General features: G+C 41.5%; 1 protein-coding gene and 1 long non-coding RNA gene across 6 annotated transcripts in view; one reads left to right on the top strand and one right to left on the bottom strand.

Annotated features, from left to right (window-relative positions):
- THSD7B (thrombospondin type 1 domain containing 7B) overlaps positions 1 to 26,706 on the bottom strand; it is a 490,174-nt gene that overhangs the window by 165,591 nt on the left and 297,877 nt on the right. For all 5 annotated transcript variants that reach the window (XR_010369499.1, XR_010369500.1, XM_064435254.1 and 2 more), the window contains 3 exons: positions 24,975 to 25,770; positions 16,429 to 16,683; positions 10,197 to 10,366 (listed from right to left, as the gene is read on the bottom strand). Coding sequence is in view for 3 of the 5 variants with exons in the window: in XM_064435254.1 (XP_064291324.1) it covers positions 10,197 to 10,366; positions 16,429 to 16,683; positions 24,975 to 25,770 (1,221 nt within the window). In the remaining 2 variants the exon portion in view is untranslated. The remainder of the gene's footprint in view (positions 1 to 10,196; positions 10,367 to 16,428; positions 16,684 to 24,974; positions 25,771 to 26,706) is intronic.
- Positions 20,187 to 21,596, top strand: LOC135309220 (uncharacterized). The gene is made up of 3 exons (XR_010369504.1): positions 20,187 to 20,322; positions 20,575 to 20,673; positions 21,238 to 21,596. It is a non-coding gene; the product is annotated as an uncharacterized LOC135309220 (long non-coding RNA).

Raw genomic sequence — 26,706 nt, 5'->3', positions numbered from 1 at the left:
TAAAAACATGCCCAATATATGAGTAATCTTTTCTTTTTCTGATATTACACGATTTTCTTTAAAATTAATCATTTGAAGAAAAACACTTTTTTTTTAGACACAAGAATTTAACGTTTAAAACCTCAAACTCTGATTTGCCCATCCTGAAGCTGAGTTTAGACCTATCAGTCTGAAGTGATATTCAGACCAATATCACTGCTTCTTGTTCCAACTCATCAGAATAATAGGATTAAACAACAGTGTGATTTAATTCTAAGCTGAAAGATAATACATTGGTAAAAAAGACCATTTTATGAATATTTTCTGAGACCCTGTAAGGCCTTTGACATGTTCATTTAAAGATTAGAACGAGGTGGCATAAATCCAATTCATCTGAATGCTCACATAAAGAGACCTTTTCTAGAAATCTTGCAAGCGAAGTGACAGACAGAATGAGATAAATATTAGAGTTTTAAGGATAAGAGTATTTATTTTACCAAGAAGTCTCATGCATGGCTTCACCTGCCTCTCAGCATCAAGCTTTGCAAAACTGTATCAATTTTCTGAAAGTTCACTTGGAGAAACGAAGGGAAATAAAACTGAGTACAAATGGTCAAACCCAAGGAATAATGTCCAGTCCCGCTTTGCTCTAACTCAATGTGTCATTGCCAGGAATGGCTCTTCCCTCCTCACTGATTTTTAGGTTGTTTCTATACTGAATTTTACTATTTAAATGTGGAAGCCTAGATACAGCTGGATGGTTCTCCTTCCTTGAAAACCAACCCGTGTGCCCAACACGATTTTAAATTGATTTTGGATTAAAAAATCAAGAAAAATTGATTACAAAAAGTCAAAGAGGATATCACCCATCCCACATTCATGGATGACTTCTTCCCATTCTGCTGGAAAACCCTGCCTTCCTCTCCCTGCAAAACACCCTCCTGCTCCTCTTCCTCCCTTGGATTGATGCCCTATTTAATCGGGGGCTCTTTTCCCAGGACCTGCTTTCCATTTGGCACTGGAATAAGGCTTCTTGTTTGCTCACTTCCTTACATAGTTCTTTGCATTCTATAAAAGGTAAATCAGAAAATACCATTCTGATCAAACATCCAAATACATTCCAAGTCTGTTCCAGCTTATGCTCCTCACTCTACACTGACTGCAATCCTCCAATCAGTCTTCAGGAATAAGACCAGAGCAGAAAATCCAAGCTGTAATGATAAATGCATATACAATACCATCATTTTCCAACACCTGGCAGGTATTGAGAGACACAGTTTCCACCCAGAGTAACAGCATGAACCAGTAGGGTCCTTTTTAAAACAGAATTTCATTCTTCTTCAGCCATTTGATTAAAAACTCTAATTTCCATCTGGTTTATTTCAAAGCTTTATATGATTTTCTACTGTCATTCTCATATACTCTAACAAATTTATCTTTTTTTATTATAAAGGAATGATAAGGGGGAATTTTTCTGTGAACCTTTTAAATGCCAAAATTCTCACACACTGCAGCCTGAAAATGGCACAGGTAGCCTGGCTGGGAATATCCTACTCATGGAAAAAACCTGACATTACGCCTATGATAAATGAACAGAGCTGCCAGGAATGTCTTTAGGAATGGGCCAGCCTTCTGATTTCGTTCAATAATTGACTCTGTAGTGGCATTTTCCTGCATTCATACAAAAAACGTGCTTTTTGTGTAATTATTTTCCTTGGAACAACCTTAGCCACGTTTTTGGAGGAAGGTGAAAGGCAGAAGCCAGGAAAGCAAACAGTGGGAGGGGGAGGAAACATCTCTGATTCAAGTAGCAGCTTATTTATGACGCTTGTTCGTACCTTTTAAAATCCTGTGTTCTTCTCAATCTATAGAATAAACTTGAAAAAGCAATCAAGTACTAATCTGGGAGCCTCTGAAACATTACACATTTCTATAGCTGTTATATTGAATCTATCCTTTATAAATGCAACTGCAGCTGTCCCCAGCACCAGTGTCTTGCCTCAAGTTTGAATTTTACTATTTGCTGTTATTTTCAAGTTATTGCTACCAGCAGGAGATAATAAATTGGGTTCTAAAGTGTCTTGTTTCCCTATATATTTTTACTGAGGTAATGATTTGGAGGAAGAGTGGAAGAGGAAATCAGCTCTGATATGATTATTTCCATAATGCAATTTTAAGCCAATAAATAAATTATCTTTGAATAGAGTCATGTGGACAGATACTTGCAGGCATACATACCCACACTATGTTAAAAACAATGCTGACCAAACAGAGGCAGAAATGCATAGGATGGCATTTTCTTTGCAGGGGATCCTGTCAAATATGGTTTTTCAACTCCTCAGGAGGTAAATAACACTTTTTTTTTCCTGGACTTTTAACTACATTTCCCTTTTACAATGAAAACCCAAGTATTTTTCATACTAAAACCAAAATGAGACTTTTCTAAATATCACTAATGTATCTGGAATACAGACAAATATTATCAGGTCTGCCTCTTACATATTTTAGGTAATACTCAATTCTCAAGGCAATAAATCCAAATGTTTACCATATGGCAAAACTAATCCAAATTGAAGATTGCCAGGATACAAAGCAGGTATGAGAAAGAGATGGCATATCCTTGTGGAAGCTCTTACTGCCTTTGCTGGGACTTATAAACCAAAGACACTTGGATCAATACAAAGGGAAATTACTTGAGAAAACCACAAAGGAGTGAGTTATGTTATAAAAATACCTTCATGTGTAAAACACAATAGGGGTAAACCCAACACAACATTTGCAAGCAATTTCTCTAGCCTGAAAGACATTTTTATAGCAAAAGCAAAACACTTGCACAAGGGAGATGTGGTGAATTCAACCTGACCAGCTTGGAAATGGCACCAACCCCAGTCCCTTGCACCCCTCCATTAAGGGCCTAATGCACCCCATGTTTGATGGAAAGGGTTCCTTTATGCTTTGAGGAAAAATCAATTAGTTTTGAAGCCACTAAGCACAAAGTTGGAGGCCTATTTTCAATTAAAATCCATTTAACAGACAAGGAACAACGTTTGAATAGAAGGCTAATCACAGCATGAAAGAGGGTTAATAGTGGATTGCCAAGAGCAACAATGGCTTAATGTGTTTCAGAACAATAAAAATCCTCACAATTTTATTAAAGTGACACAGACAAAAAGTATCCCTGTGTCCTCCCTCTGCTGCTCAACAGGACTATGATCTCAGCTGGGATACTGAATTGTTTTGCTACAGCAGAACTTGTGGAGATTAACAGACTCTACATATCTGGCAAAAATTCAGAGTGAGCACGGGGCTCCCCACCAGCAGCCACATGACTGAGCAGATCAGAGGTGACAATTCATTAAGAGTGTCCAGGAAAAACAGCAGAAGCAACAGGGATGCTGGGATGGCAGCAAATGCAATGATGGGAAGCAAAAAAGGATTCTGTATGATATTTGAGCTTTTTGGCTGTTATCCAGAAAAGGCTGAAAATCGCTGGAGCAGACCACCAAAGAGGATGAGAGAAGAAACAAGGAAAACAAGGAAGAAAACCTATGAAACAGGGAAGAAAATCCATGAAAACTTCATGAAAGCCTCTTAATAGAGGGAGCTTTGCCCACTGCTGTGTTCATTCCACAGGAAGAAGAAACCTCTTCTGTGACTGGCACGACAAGAGCACCTCTGTGGATGTGCCTGGGACACCGGGATGTGGCACAGGTGGCCCAAAGCTAAGCTGGTGACACAGATCCTGGGAGCAGCCAGGCTGGCCTTGGCACACAAATTTCATTTATCTCCAGTGTCTCCTGCTCCAGACACCTCTGGCTTCCTCCTCCCTCCCCAGTGTCCCAGTTTGTGGCGCAGCCTCGTGCACACAAATCCTTTCAATTTTTCATCTCGCACCCGGTTATTGTCTGAACACAATGCAGCTCCCCGGCCTCAGAACAGCAGCAGGACAAAATTACACAGAACAAACCATCACTGTCTGGAAGGGAATTAATCCAGTTCCAGTGGCAGGAAATAATTATAAAAACACAGATGCAATTAAAATGTTAGCTTTCAAAGATAAAAGCCTGGACTAAAACCTAGAATCTCACATGAACTAACTGGGCAACATATTATTTGCTGCATACCACAGCCAGCTAAACAAATTCAAGCATTTCTAAAGTGATAACTATTCAGGGTCATAACAAATAGCTTATTGAAAAAAAAAAAGGCTTATTATTTATAAGGCACCTCTTAAAAGGCTCACTTTTTTCACTGTCAAAGTCTTTTTAATCATTACTCATCTCATTTTAGTTTAATTAGTTTTAAAATATGAAAGAACTGAAAGCATTACACCTCTGTAAGATATTAGGGAAAATGGTTTTTTTTCTTAATGGATTCAAACTCAAATTTTGGAAATGCACATTTAAACACCACTGTCAAGCACTACAACAATCTGAATAAAATCATTTCCTCTCCTGCTTCTACAGGGTTTCCCCTGAAGAAGCCAGCTGTTACATATTTATTTTTCCATTATGTGAGTTGTATCTCATAAATCTGCTCAGCATTTGGTGAGCTTACAGATCAATAACTTGGCATCCCAGCAATATAAATCTGATACAGACTTCCCTGAATATATTTCACACTTCAGAGGTGTATTTCTCATCTTTTCAATCCAATACAGCCATCCCAGTGATAAATAACTAGTTTGGGATGAGAGGGATCCTTGGGGGGGAGAGGTTCCACCTGAGAACCTGGTTTCTAGCTGATTCAGGTCAGCTAAGACCTAGGCTGGATGCTCCTGTTGCTGCACCAGGAGCAGCTCAGCAAAGCTTTTTTCACACCACTGCTGATCATTATTTCTCTCCCTCCTACAGTCCTAGTCAAGTTTTCTCATTACTAATGTATTCTAACCTATTCCTTTTCAATTTCATAAACCAGACAAGGAAAACAGGATTTAAACATCAAAGTCCTAAAATTCTAATTTCCGTAGAGTAAATTAATCTTCTCATTCCTGCAGTTTCACCAGCATAAATTTACAAAAAAAAAAAAAAAGAAAAAAAAGAAAAAATAAAGAAAAAAAAGAAGTGTGCATTTAATATAGGGATCACACTCCACACAAGGTTCCTGTTCACTCCAACAGTGCATAACCTGCATCAACTCCTACAGGCAGCTTATCTCCATCAACACAGTCCTTCCCCTATAAATATGCAGGATGGCAAAAGCCATAAACAACAACCTGCACAACCAACTTCCAGTTCCTAAAGAGTTGGACCTGCTGCTCCACAAGACCCCCAGCACCCAAGGGGATGGTGGCATGTTCAAACTGGACTTTCCTCTTCCCAAAACCAGAGTTTACTGAACAGATGCCACATGCACCAATTTGAAATACTAATCCCCCAGGAGGGACACATTGGAAGGTCATGATTCAGAGCAGAACAAAGAATTTGCAGGGAAAAAATTGTGGCGCCCTCATTAGGAAACAGACCATACAGAGCAAAGGATGTAAACCAGCACGTTTTGGAGCTAAAAAAGACAATAGGGCAGAAAGAAAGGGATGAGAATAAATATAGAATAACATATCTAGGAAAGGACTCCTCAAATTAATATCTGTGCAAGTCCAAAGAGGCACCAATATCTGAAAAGCAAAACACAATGCCAAAATATTTCCCATGTGGGAATCAAGAAGAGTCTGAAAAAATCGCTCATCAGATAAAGAAAGGAATAGGCATTTTTGTCTATCAGCAGTAGGGAGAAAGTTCAATATTTTGAGGAAAACAAGAACATATAAAGGCCATAAAATAATCATTTTGAGACTCGTACAAGTAGGACTTAGATGAAAGTGCAGGGGACCAGTTTCAGCTTCAGACCATTTTGTGATTCTGTCAGTAAAGGGGCTTGTAAGACAAAACTACATAAGGGAATACACAGAGGGATGGATCAGAGAGTAACCATTAGACCTGAACAGGTACTTGAGGATTTTCCAAGTCCTCAGCAGTAAACAGACTAAAGGAGATTTTGCTGCTACAGCTGGCGACACAAAGTTAAAAAAAAAAACAATCTGATGTAAAATGAACCGGGTGGAATTGTATCCTAAAAATAAAGCAAAAATTAGTATAAGCTGGGGAACTGCAGGGGAGTAAGTCAGGCAAGATATTATGTCTACTAACAGGTGAGGGTTGAATGTCTCTCAAAGGAAAAAGGAATATAAAAATAATAGAGACTTCTGTACAAAATAGTTTTGGAGGGTAACACTAAAACCTATCCAAATATAATGAAGGCACAACTGCTGTTGAAATTAAAGCTCAAATAAAAATAAAGATATGGAGACAAATATGATCGACAAACTCATTAAGCAAAAAAAATGTAAACAAAACTTTAGAACCTTGTACAAGCATGAGAATTTTATGTGGATTTTCAGATGTAATAATAAAGATTAAGAAGATAGGAACCTGCAATGATTTCTGGTGAGCAGGTAATAAGAGATACAATTTATTAGCCAAATTTACTATGCAGAGTAAACAATAAAGAGGATTCAAGGAAGCGAAGCATTATTTCACAAAGGTCTTTTCAGTCCTATAATTAAAACTTAAGCAGACAGGCTCCAAAAACACCCTAAGAAAATTCTGAAAGCAAGACGTGAATTGGATCTCATTCAAACAAGTAAAAAAGGAAAAATGTCAAGATATATAAGGCACAACTTTTATGAAAGAATGACAGGGCAGACAGAACCCTAGCTAGAAAACTACAGAAAATATGGAAAGAGCAGCAATCCCAGCCACTAGAGACAGCAGGTAAGTAGTTCAGAGAAGAGAGGAAATACTTCTGGAGTATTTTATAAAGACTGCCATCTCCCAGACTACTGAGAAAGAGATACAGTTTCCAGATAAAGTCAAAAAGCAAAATTAATTAGAAAACAGAAGGATACTCCCTGGTCTTCAGAAAAGAAAGTAAAAAAATCCTGAGGTAGAAAATTAAATCTAGGAACTACATATGTTTGTCAACTGTTTGAACATAAATACAGCCACCAGTCCCAGATTCTAAGAGGAATTTTCACTCCCATACCACTGGAATAATTTATTGTGATGAGAGGAGAGTTATACTGCCAAACAAGGAGAGGTTTCATAAACAGCTTGTTGCATAATATTCTTCCCTACCAGATGTCTTTTTCGTTGGTACACTGCCAGTTAGTGACATTCACCCAGATCAATTAAAATTTATTATGGAACAATACATTTCAGATACAATTTCATAAAAGCCCAAAAATCTTATCCCATTTTGTAAGCCCACTTACAGAGGAGAAGAAAGCATTTCTGTCCTATGGCAGCAGTGTCTGGCTTTGAAAATAAATTAATGACATGCATTTCTACTTTGCTTAAGAGAGTTTTCATGAGTGAACAGATTTACTTTAAAAAAGAGGTACAAAGAAGGGCAGCCACCACCATTCCTACAGTTTGTTCCAGAAATGAGATGTCCAGGCACAGGGATTGATTGAGGAGTATCCAGAGCTGAAGGGCAGAAAGGGCTGTACCACAAGCAGCTCACTTGAGTATTCTGTGCTACTTTTTGTGCAAATGTGTCTCATCTTTAAAAGCAACACCATTTCAAACATGCAGATTTGCTACTTCCATCTCTGGAGGTACTATATTACAACCTCTTTGTGAAAATCAAGCATTATAAATTTAAATGTGTTAAAATTCAGTGAGATACTTAAAAACAGCAGGATCTATAGAAAGGTACATCATGTTAAAGTTCAGCAAAAGCCTCCCAGGTGAGGAGGGACATGGACTCCTTGGACAGAACAGTCAGCATTAAAACCACCACAGTCTCTTCACTTAGGGTTACCTACATTCACAGACCTCTGAACTACACAGCACTGCAGACATTTACCAATGTAAATTTAGCTGTAATAGCCTCAGAATGCAGGAATATTACCAAGTACTTCAAAGACTGCAATATATTTTCCTTCCAAATACTCATATTAATAGTATGAACATCCTCCTCAAGGCTTAGAAAACATATAATTTCACTTGGAACAAGACAGGGATTTCTTAGTTAGGTCACCTCTTGGGGGAGAAAAATATGAAATCTTATCAATGCATTTCTTAAAGTAATACCTGAGTGAGAGTTTTCCATTTTCAGTATCTTCAAGTTGGAACCTTATAATCAAAATACAGAAAGATTTCAGCAGACTTAACCTTCTGAACAGCTGATATATAAGGGCTCAAGGAAACAGGTGCTCCCTTTCCAAACACACATTTTAATAAAAGAAGAAATAGATGGGAAGACTAGGCAAACAAAAAATGGGAGAGACATCCTTGGGGGATAAAAGAGCTTTGAGCAGTATGTATAAACACATCACAGATGGTACCTGTCTCCAACTAGCATTCAACATATTTTATCCCAGAATGCTGCTGGAGAGACCACGGGACAAAATCTTCTTTCACATATGTCATTGGGCCCAGGTCCAAATTCTCTTTGGAAGTAACCAGAAGAATAACAACTGTGATGGATGGTAATATTCCATTAGACTTGCTTGTTTGACTCCTGAATGATCCCTCTAAGGACACTCAAGAGATGAATAAGAAAAATTACTGTGCTTTTGATGGTAGCAATTAGACACTATATTTGCTTATACATAGAGAATTAACTTCATCTTCTCCTCATCTCTGAAAAATTGGTACAGTAAAAGATGAGATAGTGATAAATAAAAGTATTCTGCCAGTTCTGATTGCCAAAAGAAAAAAGAAAAAAATGTAATTCCTTATTATTCAAAGAACAAAAATTAGTCAGCTAGTAAATGAGACATACTAAATATTACTGGATGAGGAGGGATAATAGGGAAGGCTTTCCCTGTTCCATTTGCATGTCACTGTGCTTACAGTAGATGGGATTTTCACTTTCCAAGCACTACTGTACATCTGTACTACTGCTTTGAAATTACAGTAATAGTTTATAGCTTGTACAATTGCTCTGCACATCTGGGTTTTTCCAGCTGACTATGTGAATTTGTTTTTAAATATTAGAAGTGTAAATACAAGGAAGAAGTATCCCAGGGGTTTTGGGGGTTTTTTAGTTGAGGAGAGGGCTTTCAACTTTTAAGTTGAACTGAACTTTGTGCAAGGGAAAAAGCTGCAGGTGGGTCACACACTGGATATGCAGCACCACTCTGGTCATGAGAGATGTAAATGCTAAGGAATTCAGAGGCACTCCCCTAGTATTCCTGAGAAATTCACAATTCTGACAAAGAATAAAGTGTGAATGAAATCAGTTCAAGCTCTCTGCTCACCAACCGGCCTCACAGTGGCTGCAAGGAATGCAGGAGTGCTCAGAAGGATGAAGAAAGTCAATAAATGCCATACACCTTTTATCAACAGCACTTTTCTAACTCTGAAAGTCCACACTTGTGTGGAACAAGAGAGAGGGGTTGTGCTGGGAGAGGTGAATCAGCCACTGTGCATGGACCGAATAGAGATGAAAACAGGTCTGGTTGTCTCTAACCTCAGAGTCAGTGAGGGATGCTGGGACACACTCTGGGCATCCAGGAAACTCTTGCTTCTCCTCTGTAAGTAAATAAATCTAAGATACAATATTGTGTTGTTATTATCTTACATCTCTGCTCAAAAACACATTCTGCAAGAGCACCACATTGAGTAAATAAAACAGCTTATGATGAATTATTCATTGTGAATCTGTAACTACTTATTATTCTTCTAAAGGAAATATAACTCACTTCCAGAGTCCAAAACCCGTCTGTCTGCTCAAAAGTTGTGACAATATTATTTCTGCTTTCCCCTTCAAATCACAAGAAAGATTGTGTATCAACCTGAAGCAGAGGCTAAAGCCATATCCGGAATGGTGTGTGACAGCCTGTTTTATATTCTAAACTAAGACTACACTACAGATAAATGCATTCAGCTACCAAGGGGCTGGGTTTCCTGATATATGACAGAGGAAGAAAAGTCAACTCCAGGCATAATTTAGTTCCTTCATCCTTTGTAACTCTCTCAATGAAGTGAACGACAGAACTGGCAGCAATTCATCCAGGAGGCTGTGGCTCCTGGCAGCTCCTAAGGGCTTCCTCTGGTGCCCAGCAGCACCTCCCAGTGTGAGCATGGATACAAGCAGGGCATCAGCAAGCCAAAGGCTACCAATGACTCCACGTTATCTACTTCTTTCTTCCTGTTTCTCCTACTCAGATCCACTCAGGCCAGCACTCCAGAGTGACCCTGCACACGCACCCTCCTTCGGCCGGTGTGTCCCCAGCTCCACGACGATCTGGGCACAGTAGACCACCCGGGTTTGGATCCCACCTCCACAGAGCCCTGCCTCCTTCTGGTGTTGAGGGTCCTGCGGGTCAAGGAGCAGAGACACTTGGCAAGCTTTCCATTCAGAAGTCCTCCAGGCAAACCTTTGGGAATAGAAAGAAAACAGGTAAAATGAGTTTTTGAAAGACTACAGGTAAGGGAGAGGTACTTTATCAGATGACAAAATACAATTGGTTTAATCTTTATAGCAGCACTTTCCTATCCAAATCGGGGAATGTTTGGAAACATTTTGAGTGTTAAATTTACATAGGTTAAGTATGTGCTATTTGTCTGGAGCACTTGTGTAAAACTTTTGACAGAGCACCCATCTCCAAAGCATTCTGAAGTACTAAATCATCCTGACAGCGCCTTTGAGCACAGTGTAAAAAATGAGTGAAGATTAAGAGGTTTGATTAAGTGTGAACAGTAGTTTTCAAACATGTGTCTCAAAGCGCTAAACCAGCCCACTCTGCCAAGGGCTGAACACCTCACTCTGGAATGCCTCTAAGAGCTGAAATCCTGCAAACATCAACAGAGCTCCAAGCACTTGCATCTTTTCCACAGGGGGCACCTTTCTAAGTGCCCAGGATCCTGCCAGTTCCTTCAAGGGATTGGCCAAAGTATCTCAGTTAATTCCATTTTCCACAAGCTGTGATACACAGCAAGCTCGAGACAAAAAATACTTTCATTCTAAGTTCCATTCACACCTAAAGAGCATTAAAGGCTCTCAAGGAATTACAATGTTTTGGGACACAGGTAGGTGAATGCTGTACAGAGAACAGTTGTCGGTGTGTACCAGCTTAAGTGCCAGGAAGAAATTATTAAAACCACCGGGAAAACAGCGCTGTCTATCCATGGAAAGCAGAATTTATTTCCCCATCATGACTGACAATGTACAGCATATTTCTAACACAACTGTTTCCACAGGCAGAGTTCACTTTGATTCACAGGTCACAGTCTGAGAGCAGTAAATAAGAGCCCAAAGTCTTCCCAAGCTTCCGAAACGCAAATCTTAGGCAATACTGTTTTTATAACCAATCTGTTCACACTTGTGCTGCTTTATGCCTCCACTCCTCTAAATTTCCTAGTTTATCTTTACCACAGAATCTTTGGGTTTTGTGTAATATAAACTACGTAAAATAATTTTCTTCCTTTATTCTCAAGACAAATACTCTCTCCTTTTACAGCAGATCCACAGTTGTTAAAACTACATATGTTCCTTAACTGCTGACTGATCACTGTAAACTCAGACACAGTGGGGTGTCTCTGCACAAAAAGCCTTCCACATCATAATTCTGTTTATTCTCCACAGTATCTGTTCCTGACAGCTATGGCAAGCAAACCTGCATCTCAAAATTATATGAAAAATAAACACACTAGTTGGAGCACACACGTTCTCTCAACTTATTTTGTGAATGAATTTTTTTTGCAAATTATTTTTTTTTCAGCCCCAAATTTTATAAAGTATTCAAGAAAAATATTTGTGAATACTCCCAATTACTTGCATTTACAGGTACTGTTAGATGAGCTGTCACATGCTCTTAAATAACTCATAGCATCTTGTGCAAATCTGGATACACCCACAGGGTTCATTACCCCCAAAGAAAATAATGAAGAGCACACTTTTCACATGACAAGTATCAAATACCTAACTCCCACAATATATAAAGCACAGCTATGAATTCCTCTTCTCATTAGTTCCTTTTGGGAATTCCTAATCCCACTTCTTGGGCCTGCAGTGTTAAATGTAACCATAAAGGAATTAAAAAGTGCTCTTCATCAAACACTGGGTGAAGGGGATTCCTCCTCCACATCCCTTCAGAACTCTGTGCTTTTCAGGTCTACTTTTGAAATTACAATCTTAAATATAGAACACACACATCTTTCCACAGCCATGAAAATAGTTGTTTTAAGGAAGTATTTAGTAAAACAAAAATTTACTAATATAAAATTAATTATCAATATCTGGCTTAGTAAGTCAGCTGTGAACTCTAGAGTCTAAAGAGTCATTTCCAGAGGTGTGAGCATCTGCTTCTCCTATTCAGTGTGAGCTGGGGGAATTAACACCTACGAAAATTAGGCCATCGGTGATTAAAATTATGCAAAATAACTAAATCTGAGCTCAGAGAGATAATTAAACTTCATCAGCTCTTGAATTAAAAAGAAAAAAAAAATCCCTTTATATATTCTTCCAGAGTAACTTGTGTGGGCATGTGCAAGGACAGCCCTCCAGAGCGCTGCTGGCACCAGCTCCAAGCCTCAGCCCTGTTTGATTTTACCTGCACACATCCAGTGCTCCAAACAAAACCTGACCTGCAGGCATTAAAAGGGACACATTTCCATAGCCATTAACAAGCCCAAAAAGAGGTCAAAGGGCTGAAGGGCACTCCCCAAGTATAACTCCAGAGCCTTCCAGCACAGTTCACTGCACTTCCACTCCAGTCTTTACTACTTCACACTAATGCCTTATCTTTAATTTGGGCATAATAAACCTCATTTACAAAGTGATACCATCACACCTGTATCTCAGCAATAAGCCTTTTTTAAAGAATCAAGTCTTAAAACATTCCCATTTTCCATCATTTAACTTCTGAAAAGCTTTGAATTTCCAACAAAGCAAAGAGAGTTTCTGCTATATCCCTGTCTCGTAACGTAGCAACCACAACCAAAATGAATGATATGAAGACATAATCATAATTCTGGAAAATCTATCTATTCCCAGCGAACATGAAAGCAACACATCAAGGATAAAAAAGATCTAATACATTGTTTTAAAACTCATGACTCGGTGACAGTTATGAAACAAACAAGGGCTCAGTATCTTCCCAATTTATAGCAACCTCTTGGTCTCTTTAGTCTATAGGACTTATGCTCTTAGTGTTTACACAAGTTTTATACGTGTATATACCCATTCACTTTAATTGAACTATCCCAAATTTATATCACAATAAAAGAAAGTAGAATCACCTCCTATGTGTTTAAGCTTTTTAAGCACTTAATCCTTTCAGAACAAATAACCAAAGGTAAAACAAAGCACAAAGCTCTGGAGTCTTATATGCAGTTAAAGTGTTTTATTTTTCTTGCATTCAGACTATTGATTATAGATGTTATTGTAAACTTCAGCCATAAAATTAAAAGCCCTTCTCATTTAACAGCAAATTTACACCTGTGCCACTTACCTGTGATGGGACCTTTAACTTGTAGCTTTGCCATGGGCATAGAGGTTATATTTAACTGAGCAGTTCTGAGGCTTAAAGTATTTTTGTCATCTCTGGATCCTTTTAGGTGACTGGAATATAACTTCACCCACCTCTCTCTGTGGTGTACAACTCTGCAACCTCTTAAGCTGCCACTGTTTTATAGCAGTGGATGAAGCCCACACTATGTACCTTCATGCAGTCATGGGGTGCTCTTTGCCCCTGCATTACAAAACAGCCTCTAGAAAGTCATAAAATCACAGACTGGTTTAGGCTGGAAGAGACCTTGAAGATCATCTCATTTCAAGCCCCTGCCAAGGGCACAAACACCTTTCACTATCCCAGGTTGCTCCAAGCCCCATCCAGCTTGGCCTTGGACACTTCCAGGGATGGAGTAGCCACAACTTTGCTGGGCAAGCTGTGCCAGTGACTTACCACCCTCACAATGAAGAATTTCTTCCTAATATTCTTCTAAATATAATATTAATTTCTTCCTAATCCCATTCCTTCTGCTCAACAACTTGTTCTGGTCCATGTCCCAGCCCATTTTCTTTGCTGTGGCTGACACTTGCTTTGGAAAATTCCTGCCCTAAAACTAAAGCTAAAGGAAGACTACTTGTTTCCAAATCAACCTAAAAAAAAAGATTTCTAGGAACTTGGAAAGTAAACAGGAGTCTCACCTTAAAGGATTTAAAAACTAATCTGATTATGTAAACAGAAAAAAAAAAAGTCGTTTGTGTTAAGACCAGACAAATGAAGGCAAGCCTCTTATTTCTGCTACTGAAGCTCCTTAAATTCATCACCTTCATTTAAGGAGTAGAAAGAAAAGATCATTGTTCAGTAAGCCTCAGCAAACTACAGATGAAGTGGCATATATTTAATGGGGGAAAAAGCATAATCTTTCTAGGTATTATCCAACAAATAGAATGTGGTGAAATAAGGAGAATAGGAGCATCTAAAGTTTCTTGTATTATTTCACCGGGATTAACACTACATCTCTCTGTGTCTGGAATGCTACTGATTTCCAATCTGAACTATTTCCAGTAGCTCAGTCACCAACTCCCAAGGACCAACACCAAATCACCAGGCTGCAAATTGAAATATGGACCAATAGCAACCTTTACCAGCTGCTGAAACCTAAATAACATACATTTTTTACTTCTGTTCATTAATACAAAATCTGGGTCCCCACAGCCTTACCATCCAGTAGACACACAGCACATGCTGCAATATTATGGATTTTCATTCTTGCTTGTTTCTTTACACTGAGTAAATCAATCAAAGTCTAGTAACCAGGCACTGCTGTAAAATTCTTCTGCACAGTGTGAGAAGGTCATAGCCTACCACCTGCATTTTGAGATATTACATCCCTAGAAATAACAATTAACTAAATACCGGAGTTGTACTTTTTAATATTTTCAGCTAAATATCTCTATTGACCTGCAAGTTTAATGTTATTTTTCTGAGCTAGCACATTAGTGTTCATCCTCACTCATGCAGATACTGCCCCAGACATGTTGACTCAAGGTAGGGAGGCATAATGGGATGGGGAAGGTTTCAGAGTTCACAGGCTCATGAAAACCTGGGCATAGCAGCAATGCACTGAAAGAACAACAGATTTTCTTCTACAGAGAGAGAGGCACCTATAAAAATTATCAGTGGTTTGCAGGTTCTCACCCTTTGTGCTCTCCTGGCTCTACACAACCGTCTGCCCTTCAATACAGTGCAATGTCAAAAAGGGGAAGTGAGAAACCAGGGACAGACCCACGTCTGTTCACTCCCTGATTAACTTCCAGCCAGTCTCCCCCAATCAGGTGTCACCTGCACCCACGCTCCTGCACAAAATCAGCAAGACAATGTGTTAATCTATTGTCTTTGAAATTGATGTGCACTTGGGCAGGAGCAAAAATCACTCTGTAAGAGCCTTTCCTTAGGATGTAATCAAGCAACAGAATATTTTTTTATACTTCCTCTCTTCTGCTAGCAGGGTGCATAAAAATGATCAGCATTTGATTTTGAATGAGCCCAGTGATACAGAGACACTTTTACAGGTGATGCCTTCCTAAGAAATGTATCTTGCAAAGGCTTTATAGAAGGTTTTGGCAGTATCTGGCAAAAGCCCCAGAAACTCATGACTTGAGCACTGAACAGCTCTCCTATTAAACACACTCATTCACAGACAGGGAGATTCTTCTGCATGCATATAAAATTCTATCAATCCCAAAGCATTTTACAGTCAATCTCAGAACATGTCACACAAAAAATCAAGCAATATTTTATTTTCTTTGCAAAGCACACTATCAGGCTCCTCTGTTAGCCTGGCCAAGCATAATGGCACAGGCTTGCAGACCAGAAAGATGAGATCCTCTCCTTCACACCACAAACCAAGCAAGCTCTCAGGGACTGCAAAGTTTCCCATTTCAAGAAGCATAAAGAGGGAAGCTAAGTCAAATCTATCACCTCCAAGCAGTTCCCATCTTTCTCAAGCAGGACTGGGATTTTTTTATGGGGCGATGAAGACAAATCATTAAATCTTACGTAAAAATTAAAATTTCAAAGCCAATAAAAGCTCAGCCATGGAGACCTGCCCAGTCTCTGCACAGCTGATGAAATTCTCTGAAACAGCAAACAGGACAACAGCCATTTCAGAGAACAAGAGCAACTGCTCTCAGTTTTTAAAATATGAAAAATGTAAACGACATATGAAATGCAATGGGTGTAATTCAAATTTATTTCTACATGTAACTGTAATGGTTGTAATAGGAATAATAAAACTAGCAATAATTAAAAGGGTATTAGTAACAATAAATAATACCAATAATCACAGCTAACAATGACCAAACCGATGATCTCTCAGACACAGAGAAAGCACCACTTGCACAACCCTCTCCATGCACAAACCGAGCGGGGAGGATCTCCAGGGGCTTCTTCACCTCCAAAACCTGGGGGAGAAGCATCTCTGGCCATACCTGGGGCAGGGCTGCAGCGGTGCCTTCCCTCCTCCACTGCAGGCTTCCCTCTCCTCCAGCTCCGGGCAGGGCTTGCCGGCGCCCACGGCCACGCTGCGCACGCGGCGGCGCCGGCTGCGCAGCCCCGCGGCCACGCTGCCCCAGCCACAGCTCAGCGAGCAGGGGCTCCACGGGGACCACTCGGACGTGGCGCAGTCCTTGGGGATCACACAGGACCTGGAGGTCATGGGGGTCACCGGGTCTTGCAGGCAGAGGCTGCGGTAAGAACACAGTACAACAGCTGAGGAGGTCGTGCTTAATGAGCTTCTGTTCCAAGCCAAACTCCCCAAGAAGAAATCCATGGTCATTCAGTCAGAAGATCTACACCAACACCAGCGAAAGGCAAATAAGAGAAGTTCTAATGCAGGGCACAAAACACATTTCCAATGAGCTCTGGGTGCAAACTTGCATGCTGTGTACTTTGTAAATAGCGTAGCTCATTTATCTGTTAAAACAGATGCACAAGGCATTATATTTGTTCCTGTGTAGCTAGAATTCCACAGTTCGTCCTGTATGGAAAACAAAATCCAAGCCCAAGAGAAATACTGGCACAGGTATTTCCAACATCCCACAAATAGGACTAGATGTCATCCATCCATCCATCCATCTATCCATCCATCCATGCATTTATCCTGCTGAGCAACTCTGCTCTTTCAAAAAATAATTAATCCCACACCAATAATAAAGGTCTCAGTTCCACAAGGCTGTTATCAAACATGTGCTGTCAAACAAAGTCAGAGGGTTTTCCAACCTGTCAAACAACCAGAGACTCAGGAATGCTGCCACTGGGGCTGGATTTTGGGACTCAATTACTGCTGCTGACATCAGGACATGATCTCATTCATTCTCTAACACATCAATGGTGCCACAGACCAAACACAATGGGAAACCCAATTCTAAAGGCTACCAACTGATGAGACCTGGTATCAAGATACAAAGCCCCAGAATAACATTTTGAAGAGTCCCAAACCCACAACATATTTTGACTTCTGTGTAGTGTTATGTGGACAGTGCAAACTGGCTTCTGAAATTAAGACCACACCAGATGAACTCAGTGTGAACTCTAATTTTTCTTCTCCAGCCTCCAGCTGCTTGTGGTCAAAGCTTTTGCCAGCTGTAAGGAACAAACACAGGTACACTTAAAAGGTGTGAAATCCAGAGCTGCTGCCAGGGAAGCAGCCACTACCCCTCCTGCTATTCCTTACAGCACAGTTTGGCCAACCTACCTCCCTCTAAAGCAGACAGGAGCAATCATGTCAGGATTGCTGGGCAGCCTCATGAGGGGAGCAGAGAAGATAAAGGGCATTCACTCCCTTCTCCAGTCTAGAAATTGGTCCCCTTTTCACATAGGTCAACAGGAACATTCCCATTGAAACACATCAAGTTTGACTGGACTCTCAATCACCAGCAAAATAGAGCATTTAGTGGCTTCTATTTGAACTTCAAAGTAAACCAAAAAAACTGTAACAACTTTCTGGCTCTATTTCTTCACCCAGAATAAAACTCAGTAATCTCACAGGTGCTGTAAAGATGAATTTACTGAGGCTTATTTAAACAACTTCAACAAGTACATACAGCCTGTGATGTAACCCCTTCAAAATGAAACTATTCTTGCTTACAATTGGAAAACATGTCTCATTTCTCTACTACAAGTCAAACTGAACTGATTACAAAGCTGTCCCTGGTAAAAAAAAAACATTAGTTTTATCAAAATAACATTCTGGAAAGTAATAATCATTATATAGGTACTTACTAACCCAGGGGTTTTGAGTGAGTTTTTGCAACATTAGGTTAGGTGCAGTCACGTGAATGGTCACTTTATTTCATTTTTAATATTTTTTTCAGTAGGGGGAGTCACCCATGCCAAAACATTAACAAGGAAGAATAATTCCTGATTTTCAGTAGATAAAACAGTAGCACACAAAAGACACTGCCCTAACTGATGGTACCAGAAAACTAGAGTTTATCTAAGAACACAGATGGCGGGCGGGGAGAGGGAAGGTATCTGATCTTATTTCTCAAAGTGAGCAAAACTTTCCATTCAGATATAGTATGAATACAAAATCCACTTTTGGGGTTGCACCACTGCCAAAGAGATTTAAGTCCTGCCTGATCTTTACTGGAACACTAACTAAAATATAGCCTTTAAAAATCTGGATTGGAGTCTTGGTTCAAATGATCTTTGCCAGTCCCAGTTTTAGCCAGACAACGCCTCCAATACCTCCCCTAATGGATTCTCCAAACCTGCGCCAACCCTCTGGCTGGGAAAGCCATCCCTGCCCAGAAATCACCCTTGCACTGGCAAAAGCCTTTGCCAGAAGCTGAATAGCTGCTCCTTTCCCTGAAAATCTCCCCCACTGCTCCTGCTATAAAAGGCAAGATGCTAACTTTGTTGACCTCAAGGTGAATGAGACATGGAGCCAGCAATTTCCATCCTGTTCAAGCAGGCTTTTGAGGGAGAATTACAAGCAACTGCTGAACAGAAAGAAAATTAATTAACTTGTACCTACTCACTCAGAGCCTCCAAGTGAAATTAATTGTGACACTGAGCAACACAAAGACAAATGTAAAAACACTCCTTTGCATGAAATTCAGACACAGCCTTTCATGTCGCAGATGTATTTAGGACGATCTATACAGACAAAGCCCAGACCTGCGAGACACTCGCTGATCTGAGGCTGCAAACCAGACACAGATTTGTGCTGCTGTGGCTGTGTCCAAACCAGCAGGGACAGGAATGAGGTCTTGGGGACAGGAGGTACTCTATCAGCCCTGGTTTTAAAATGATTTTTGACATATTCATGTCTCAGGTTAGGTCTTCTACTTGGATGTCGATCTGGTAATGGTGATACAGTAGAGTACTTACACAACTGATGCTTTTTTGTGTGTCACATGCTTGGATTGACACTGTAAAACCCCAGGAATTGTTTCCCAGCCCACGCTGCAGTGTCTGCGGCGTAGGATGGATCCATTAGTGAGCAGCCAGCAGCAGCACAGCGCACAGCTCGCTCAAGTGGCACAGTGCCCTCTGAGCCCCTTGTGTGCTGAAGGGCAATAAACCACTTATTAAAGAAACACCAAACACTAGGAAGGAAACCTACTCACGTCTGTTTCACACTCCCAGAGTCCTGGAGCAGAACAGCAGAGGAGGAAGGAAAGCAGCCCAGGGTACCACCCTGACTATGCAGCTCCACATCCCCGTGGCTGTGTCACTTCAGCTGCTGCCCACAGAGCAGCACCACTGATCTTCTCCATCTCCAGCCACACACACACCCACAAGACACAGGAACTGTGCAGCCCTGAGCTGAACCACACCACTTTCCTGCTCTGGACAAAAAGCAACTCACCAAAACAAAAAGTAACTCACCAAAAATAGCACATTTTCCAACAGCTCAGTGCCTGTGCTACATGCCCTGCAGTCACAGAGCCATCACATCCACCACTTGGGAGTAAATGGGAACAGGTCCATCAGCTGGAAAAAACAGCAACACCACCCTGGAGCCATGCAACAGTAAATCAGGTTGGGAACAGCACAGGAGTCACCCCTGCTTCCCTTCCCAACTGTACCAAGGCATTCAGAAGCACAGGTGAATGCATTTCCTTACCTTACAGGATGAGACAGGCAGTTATTGTTAAGCCTTTCACACTGAAAGGACAATCTGCAAAGTAACTGGGCACACTTAGAAGCTGTCACCATGGCCATGCTGCTGGCACAGAGGCAGCACCAGGAGGACAGGGTTCCATGTGCACAGCCAGGCTCTCCCCCAGCAGCTTGGGAAGGCTCCTGGGAAGTCTCATGCCTGACCAGGGAACTCATGTTCAAACCCACGTGCTGCAGAGCAAGATAATCCTGAAGTGAGCTAAGTTAACAACCCATTTCCATTTTTTCTCTTCTTTCAGCACTGTCTCCTATTCTGTAATTAAAGACCCAGCCCTACAGGCTGCTGGAATTCACACTACCTGCTCTTTGCACTTGGTCAATAATATTAACGTCTCATAATGGACAGTCTTGTCATGTTTCTAACAGCATCAAAACACTTATTTCCCTTAGAAATTGGCAATCGGTGTTAACAGGCACACTTCTGAGAATTCCTAATGTATTTTTAGGGTCTTCAAGTGCTGCCAGGACTGTTCTGGATACCATATATTCAATCTGTGCAGCAGAGGTTTCTTTGGCAGAAGAAACATCAGCCCCTTCTGCACCAGGTTGGTGAAGATGGGGAATATTTGCCTGCCTAAAACTGACCTAAGGGAAAGGGAACTGGGAGACCCATAATCCAAACAAACATCAGTATAGATGTCAAAGTTTTGGTGTTTCCAGAACTTAATGCACCAGATCCTCTGTTTTAATTAAAAATAAATGCTGGCTTTCCTTTGCTGTACCTTGGCAGACTCTGATATCTTGGGGCTACAGAGGCAGCTGCCTCCCAGCACAGTTTGGCAACAGGAGAAAAAACACAGTTATCTTTGGACACCACTTCTAAAATCATCAAACCCCAGAATCATTAGGGTTAGAACAGATCTCTAAGATCACTGAGTCCAACCATCAACCCAGCACTGCCAGGTCCACCACCAAACCATCCCCAAGTGCCCTATCCACACACCTTTTGCACCATCCCCTGAGCAGCCTATTCCAATGCCTGGCCACTAAATTGTTACTCATGGAAATGAAAAAAGCAATCACTGCTCTTTTGTTTCTTGTGCTTTTAAATAAAGGCAAAAGAAATGAGAGACAAAAGTTTTGAAAATAATATTCTTCTTCTCCAACAGCTCAGGGATTTGTTTTCAAGCCTGAGCACTGAGGCTTGATTCCTACATCTGCCAGGAGGAATGAGAACATAGAATTTCTCTCCCAGATCAGAATCACAACCATCAAATAGCATTTTACAGCACAGCATTTTCACCTCCGGACTGCAGAATTTTGTATTCATCCAGAGAACAGAAGAATGTCAACACTGAAACTGCAAATATTTTTTTCCTAAAAACGTACAACAGCAAAGTGGTTAAGCACAGTCCACTAGGAAATGGATAATGGAAATTTAAATTACAGAGGCAAACAAAAGAGTTGAATGCTGCTCCACCTCCGCCTTGACAGATGGGTTGTCCCTTGACTGAGTTTGACCTGAATTTTCACTTACAAATAAAGTAAACAGAACCCAAATCCAACTCTATTATATCACTGTTGTCATCTTACACATAGAATGAAGAGTTTAAGAAATATGTACATAAAAGACTCCTAATTCAAATAATAATAATAAGAAAAAAAAACGCTTTATAACTGTTTGCTCCTGACTTTAACTTCTCAGTGTGCTTAGTTGAGCACACACATCAGGTTAGAAAATCAGGTTAAATTTATTTAGAATTTCAATGTCTGGCTACGCACATTTATTTTACCAAACTGCAACTCAGTGTCTAACCTAAACAACCTTTCATTAAAAAAAAAAAAAAAGAAAAAAAAGGAAGGTACTCAAGTGCCTTTGACTCATTATTCTGCAGATTTTTACAACTGTGACAAGACAGCAAAGCAAAAATAGCAGCATTTTTTTCACATTCATTTCTTGCATCTTTTTCAGAGATTTTTCTATTTTTTAATACATGGAAGTGGTTGTGTTTGAATCTGCTATTGGATGTAAGGCTTAAGGCAAAACTATAACATTTTTCTGAACTAAAATGAAACTTGAATTCTATCTGAAATAGTATGAAAAAAATTCCAACTTTTTAAATAAAGAAAGTCTTTAAAAGGTTCAAACCAGATCCATAGCATCATTCTATTTTGATGTTACTCCTTTTATTTTCATGAATATCATGTTTCTACACCAAAACCGGTTCTGAGCAAAAGCAGACCCGTCTCAAAGCCTACTGATGTTTGGCTGTTCAATTGTTGTCATTTCAGGTGTTTTCAAAAAGGTCTGTCCCTCCCTTTCCTCTTCCTTTGTCCCTTTCCTTCCCTTTTGAGAAATGCCGAACCTCCAGACTGAAAAGATATTTAATCAAAAACATCCCCAGCTCTGTTTCCCTGACACAGCATGCCCAGCCTTCTACATGCTTCTGCTCCTCTCCAAGTAATTCCTACTTACAGCCCTGCAGTCAGACATCAGTAAATTAAACAACCTTGGTAATAAATTGGGCATCTTTGCCATTTCATTACAAATGAGGAGGCAGCATGGGGACATGGCCCCTCTCCTCTAGTGGGCCTTGGTGGTGGTTAGTTGACCATTTCTGTTACCTGCAAGAACTGGGCAGTGGTGGAAGGCAAAGCCCTGGCAGACCAGCAGCTCAGAGCCCACTGTTCAAGCACATCTTGGGATATTCCTGTCCCTTGCCTCAGTTTTCCACAAGTTTAATTTACAGTGGTGATTGCTTAGCAGCGTTAGTAAAAATGGGAAACATCAGCCAGGAAAATGCAGGAGCAAAAATAAGGCACTTCTTTCCTGGTTTACAGCAGACACTTGGCTGCCTGCCAGTCCCCACTACGGGGTTATGCAAATGCATTTACTCTTCTTTATCAGTAGCCAAAACACCATCGGTGCTGTAAAGCAACATCTGTAAGATCGGGCCCGCTCTTCAGAAGAATGGCAGCAAATCTGCTGCACAACAAAACGAGGAGACACCACCAGGGGATGCTTAAAGGGAGTCACTGTCAGGAGTATTTGATATCTGTGACACTCCAGCCCTGGAACTAAACAGGGACTAGATTTTGGGCTGGATTTTTAGCTTTGAATTTTAGGTCCGAAAGGAGAAAGGAGAAGTGTGTGAGTGTCTGGATGCTGTAACATGACATGACCTTTTCTCCTCTACTCAATCAATGGGCTTTGCTCTTGCATTTAGAGTAAGAGTAAAGGATGGGTCAGGCCCAGCTCTGCAGTAAATCTGAGACACAAGCTCAGCAGAAAAAGACTGCCAGGAGGTGGCTAATGGAGCTGTACACTCCCAAAAAGGGGGCTAGATCAGCAAAAAACTCAGAAAGGAGCAAGGAAAAAGACAGCTCGATCAGGGATGTCACTAAAACTAAAACTCTGCACTATCATCCAGAAAGTCAGTGTATAAGACAGAAAAGAAAACACTTACAGAAAGTTTCCATTTCCATTATTAGAGCAAATATAGCAGTGAGTGTGTGAGGGCAGAGCAAGTGAAATTTTAACAAAATCAGGATCCCCCTCTCAGAGCCTTTGATAAGGAATGAGATACAAGAGGTAGGAGAAAGCTAACAAGTGTTAACAGACATAAAGCTGCTGCTGGTCGCACTGTGGAATAAATCACAAGCGACTCCATTAAAGTCAAGCAGCTACATGAGCATAAAATCTGTATATTTAGAATCAGCACATAATAAGAGACAAGTAATAAAGTCAAGATGTTAGAAACTGCTGGAACATTTCACAAAGCCCAACTTTTTTCCAACTGATAAAAAATACTCCATACGTGGCTATGAGTGTAATAGGAGTGGGTAAGAAAAAAGGTTAGAATTCATATTTTCACCTCAGTGTGTGTGCAAAAACACTGCAGAATTTAGCAGGGGTAGAGAACTGGATGTAAAACAACCTCTTCTCTCTGCCATTTGAGTTTGTGCAGGTGCCAGGAGCTATGGATTACTGAGAAACAGATTGATTTCTGCAAAATTCAAGAGAAGGATTTTTCAAGAACTTCTAATTTCCGTGAAAAACAGAACACAGTAAGATCTCCAAAAATTCTTTCTCAGAAGTCAATCAATTTATCAGTCATCTGTAGGTACTGACACCTACCCAAATCCAACCTGAAGTCAATTTTATAAGCTTAAATTTATACATGAGAAAGAGAAAGAATAAATCTTTCCATTATTTGCTGCACATTACTGTAACCTTCACATTCAAATAACAGCAAAGCAACCTATATAGACAAAGAGAAATCATTAGATAAAACATTAAATAAGGACAGAAATCAACAATCTCTATCAAAGATGGGCATGCCTGTCACCTATCCTGTACCAGCACCCAAGAGCTACACCCAGACAGGAAGGTTCATTAATAAGGATGACAATCCCAGGTTTACTCACTGATTTCTTTCCAAAATATACCTTCTAGCATATTCACAATATTTCAGACATATTTTACCCTGTATTGATTTATAAGAATGAAGGAGTTTAAGCTGATGCAATACCTTAGCCTCTCATACCAAATATAAGCAGTACATGAGTGAGAATGGATTCTCCCTCTCCCACAGCCAGGGCCCAGCAACAGCACAAAGTGATATATAATTCCATTTCCTCAAAACAACAACAACAAAAGATACCCAGAAGAGAATTATTAGAAAATATAAAATTAATTTAAACAGTCGCAAATCGTAGAAGAATGCAAAATCTTCAACATATGCTAGAAAGGAACTAAATCAAGAAAAGGTTCATAAAGAAAACACATTAAAAATCGCATTTAAAACTCAAGAACGGGCCTCATTCACTGTGGCGCTGCCAGGCAGAGCCAGCGCTCCATCACACGAAGGCAGCGGGGATGCCGGGGAGCAGGAACCAGCCTTACCTCAGCGCCGCGTGCTTTCCATCACTCCTCACACACCTGGCCTGCCGGGTCTGGTAACCAATCTCCACCTCCCCGGCAGGGTGGTGGGCATGAGAGCCGGCAAGTCCGGATGCGCTCCGCTCTGCAGAGTCCGACCCCAAATCCAGCATAGTCCTCCCCGCCAGCTCCGCGTCTTTAGGATGGGGCAGCCGGCATTCGCCCCACGGGCCCAGGCGGAGGCTGTAGGTGTGCTGCTCCTCCCCGAGCGGACAGGCAGGAGCTCCACAGGCTCTGGACTCCGTCAGGTTGGGGCACGAGGCCCCGCCGTAGAGCGAAGGGGCGATGACGGCCCGCGTGCGGTGCTGCAGGCTCCTGGCGCAGCCCGGGCCGCACGGGGACCAGCCTGAGAACTGGGACACGACGCAGTCCCGCGGGCAGGGCACCAGGCAGGCCTGCTCGGCGGGCGGCTGAGGGCTGAAGTACTCACAGATCTCGCTGGACACCACGGTCCTGTTCAGCTTCTGCAGGCAGCGGACGCTGCGGCGCTGCAGCCCGTGCTGAGCGGTGACACAAACCTCGGCCCCTGCCTCAGCGCCCGCAGCCGAGACGAGCCCACACCTGTCCCATCCCGAAACCTCCCACTCGAACAGCTCCAGGTGCCAGTCGCAGACTTTAAAGCACCTCCGCTGGCTCTCGGGTTTGTCCTGCTGGTCGCAGTTGGCGTGGAACGTGGTCCAGCCCTCGGCGTGGGTGCACCAGACGGCCCGGCTGCGAATGCCCCCCGAGCCACAGTCCCCGATGCAGCGGCCCCAGTGACCTGCAAGAGAGGGCCTGGTGAGAAATACCACACAATGCTGCCCTGCAGATCTGTCCTGACACCAGCAGGACATCACACAACCACTAAGCCATCAACTCAGAATGGTTTGGGTTGGAGGGGGCCATAAGGCTCTTCTCATTCCATCCCCCTGCCATGGAACACCTTCCACTGTCCCAGGTTGTTCCAACCCCGTCCAATGTGGCCCTGAACACTTCCAGGGATGGGGCCTCCACAACTTTCCTGGGCACCCTGTGCCAGGACCTTGGACACTCCCAGAGATGGGGCATCCACAGCTCCTCTGGGCACCCTGTGCCAGGACCTTGGACACTTTCAGAGATAGAACAGCCACAACTCCTCTGGGCACCCTGTGCCAGGACCTTGGACACTTTCAGAGATAGAACAGCCACAACTCCTCTGGGCACCCTGTGCCAGGACCTTGGACACTTTCAGAGATAGAACAGCCACAGCTCCTCTGGGCACCCTGTGCCAGGACCTTGGACACTTTCAGAGATAGAACAGCCACAGCTCCTCTGGGCACCCTGTGCCAGGACCTTGGACACTTCCATGGATGCGGCATCCACAGCTCCTCTGGGCACCCTGTGCTAGGGTCTCATCACCCTCTGATTAAAGAATTTCTTCCTAACTTCTCACCGAAATCTTGCCTCTTTTAATTTAAATATGTTCCCCCTTCTCCTAATGCTATCTGCCCATGTTAAAAAATATAAATCATATATAAAATATGAGGCATATCCTGTCACGTATGAAAAAGCAAATAACTACCAGCTGGTCCCTAAAACTGGTTAAATGCTTCCTAAAGGCTGTGAGTCGCTTCTCCCAGTGTAGTCACAACACTGAATCACTTGGAGAAATTTGGGAAAAAAATAAAATGCCTCACAGTGCTTCAAATTAAAGGCAAGCCTTTAATTTCTGCAGCAG

The sequence above is a fragment of the Passer domesticus genome, chromosome 10 (assembly GCF_036417665.1).
Source record: "Passer domesticus isolate bPasDom1 chromosome 10, bPasDom1.hap1, whole genome shotgun sequence".
Taxonomy (NCBI): domain Eukaryota; kingdom Metazoa; phylum Chordata; class Aves; order Passeriformes; family Passeridae; genus Passer; species Passer domesticus.
The sequence above is the reverse complement of the archived record's forward strand: the minus strand, read 5'-3'. Positions and strand labels throughout refer to the sequence as shown.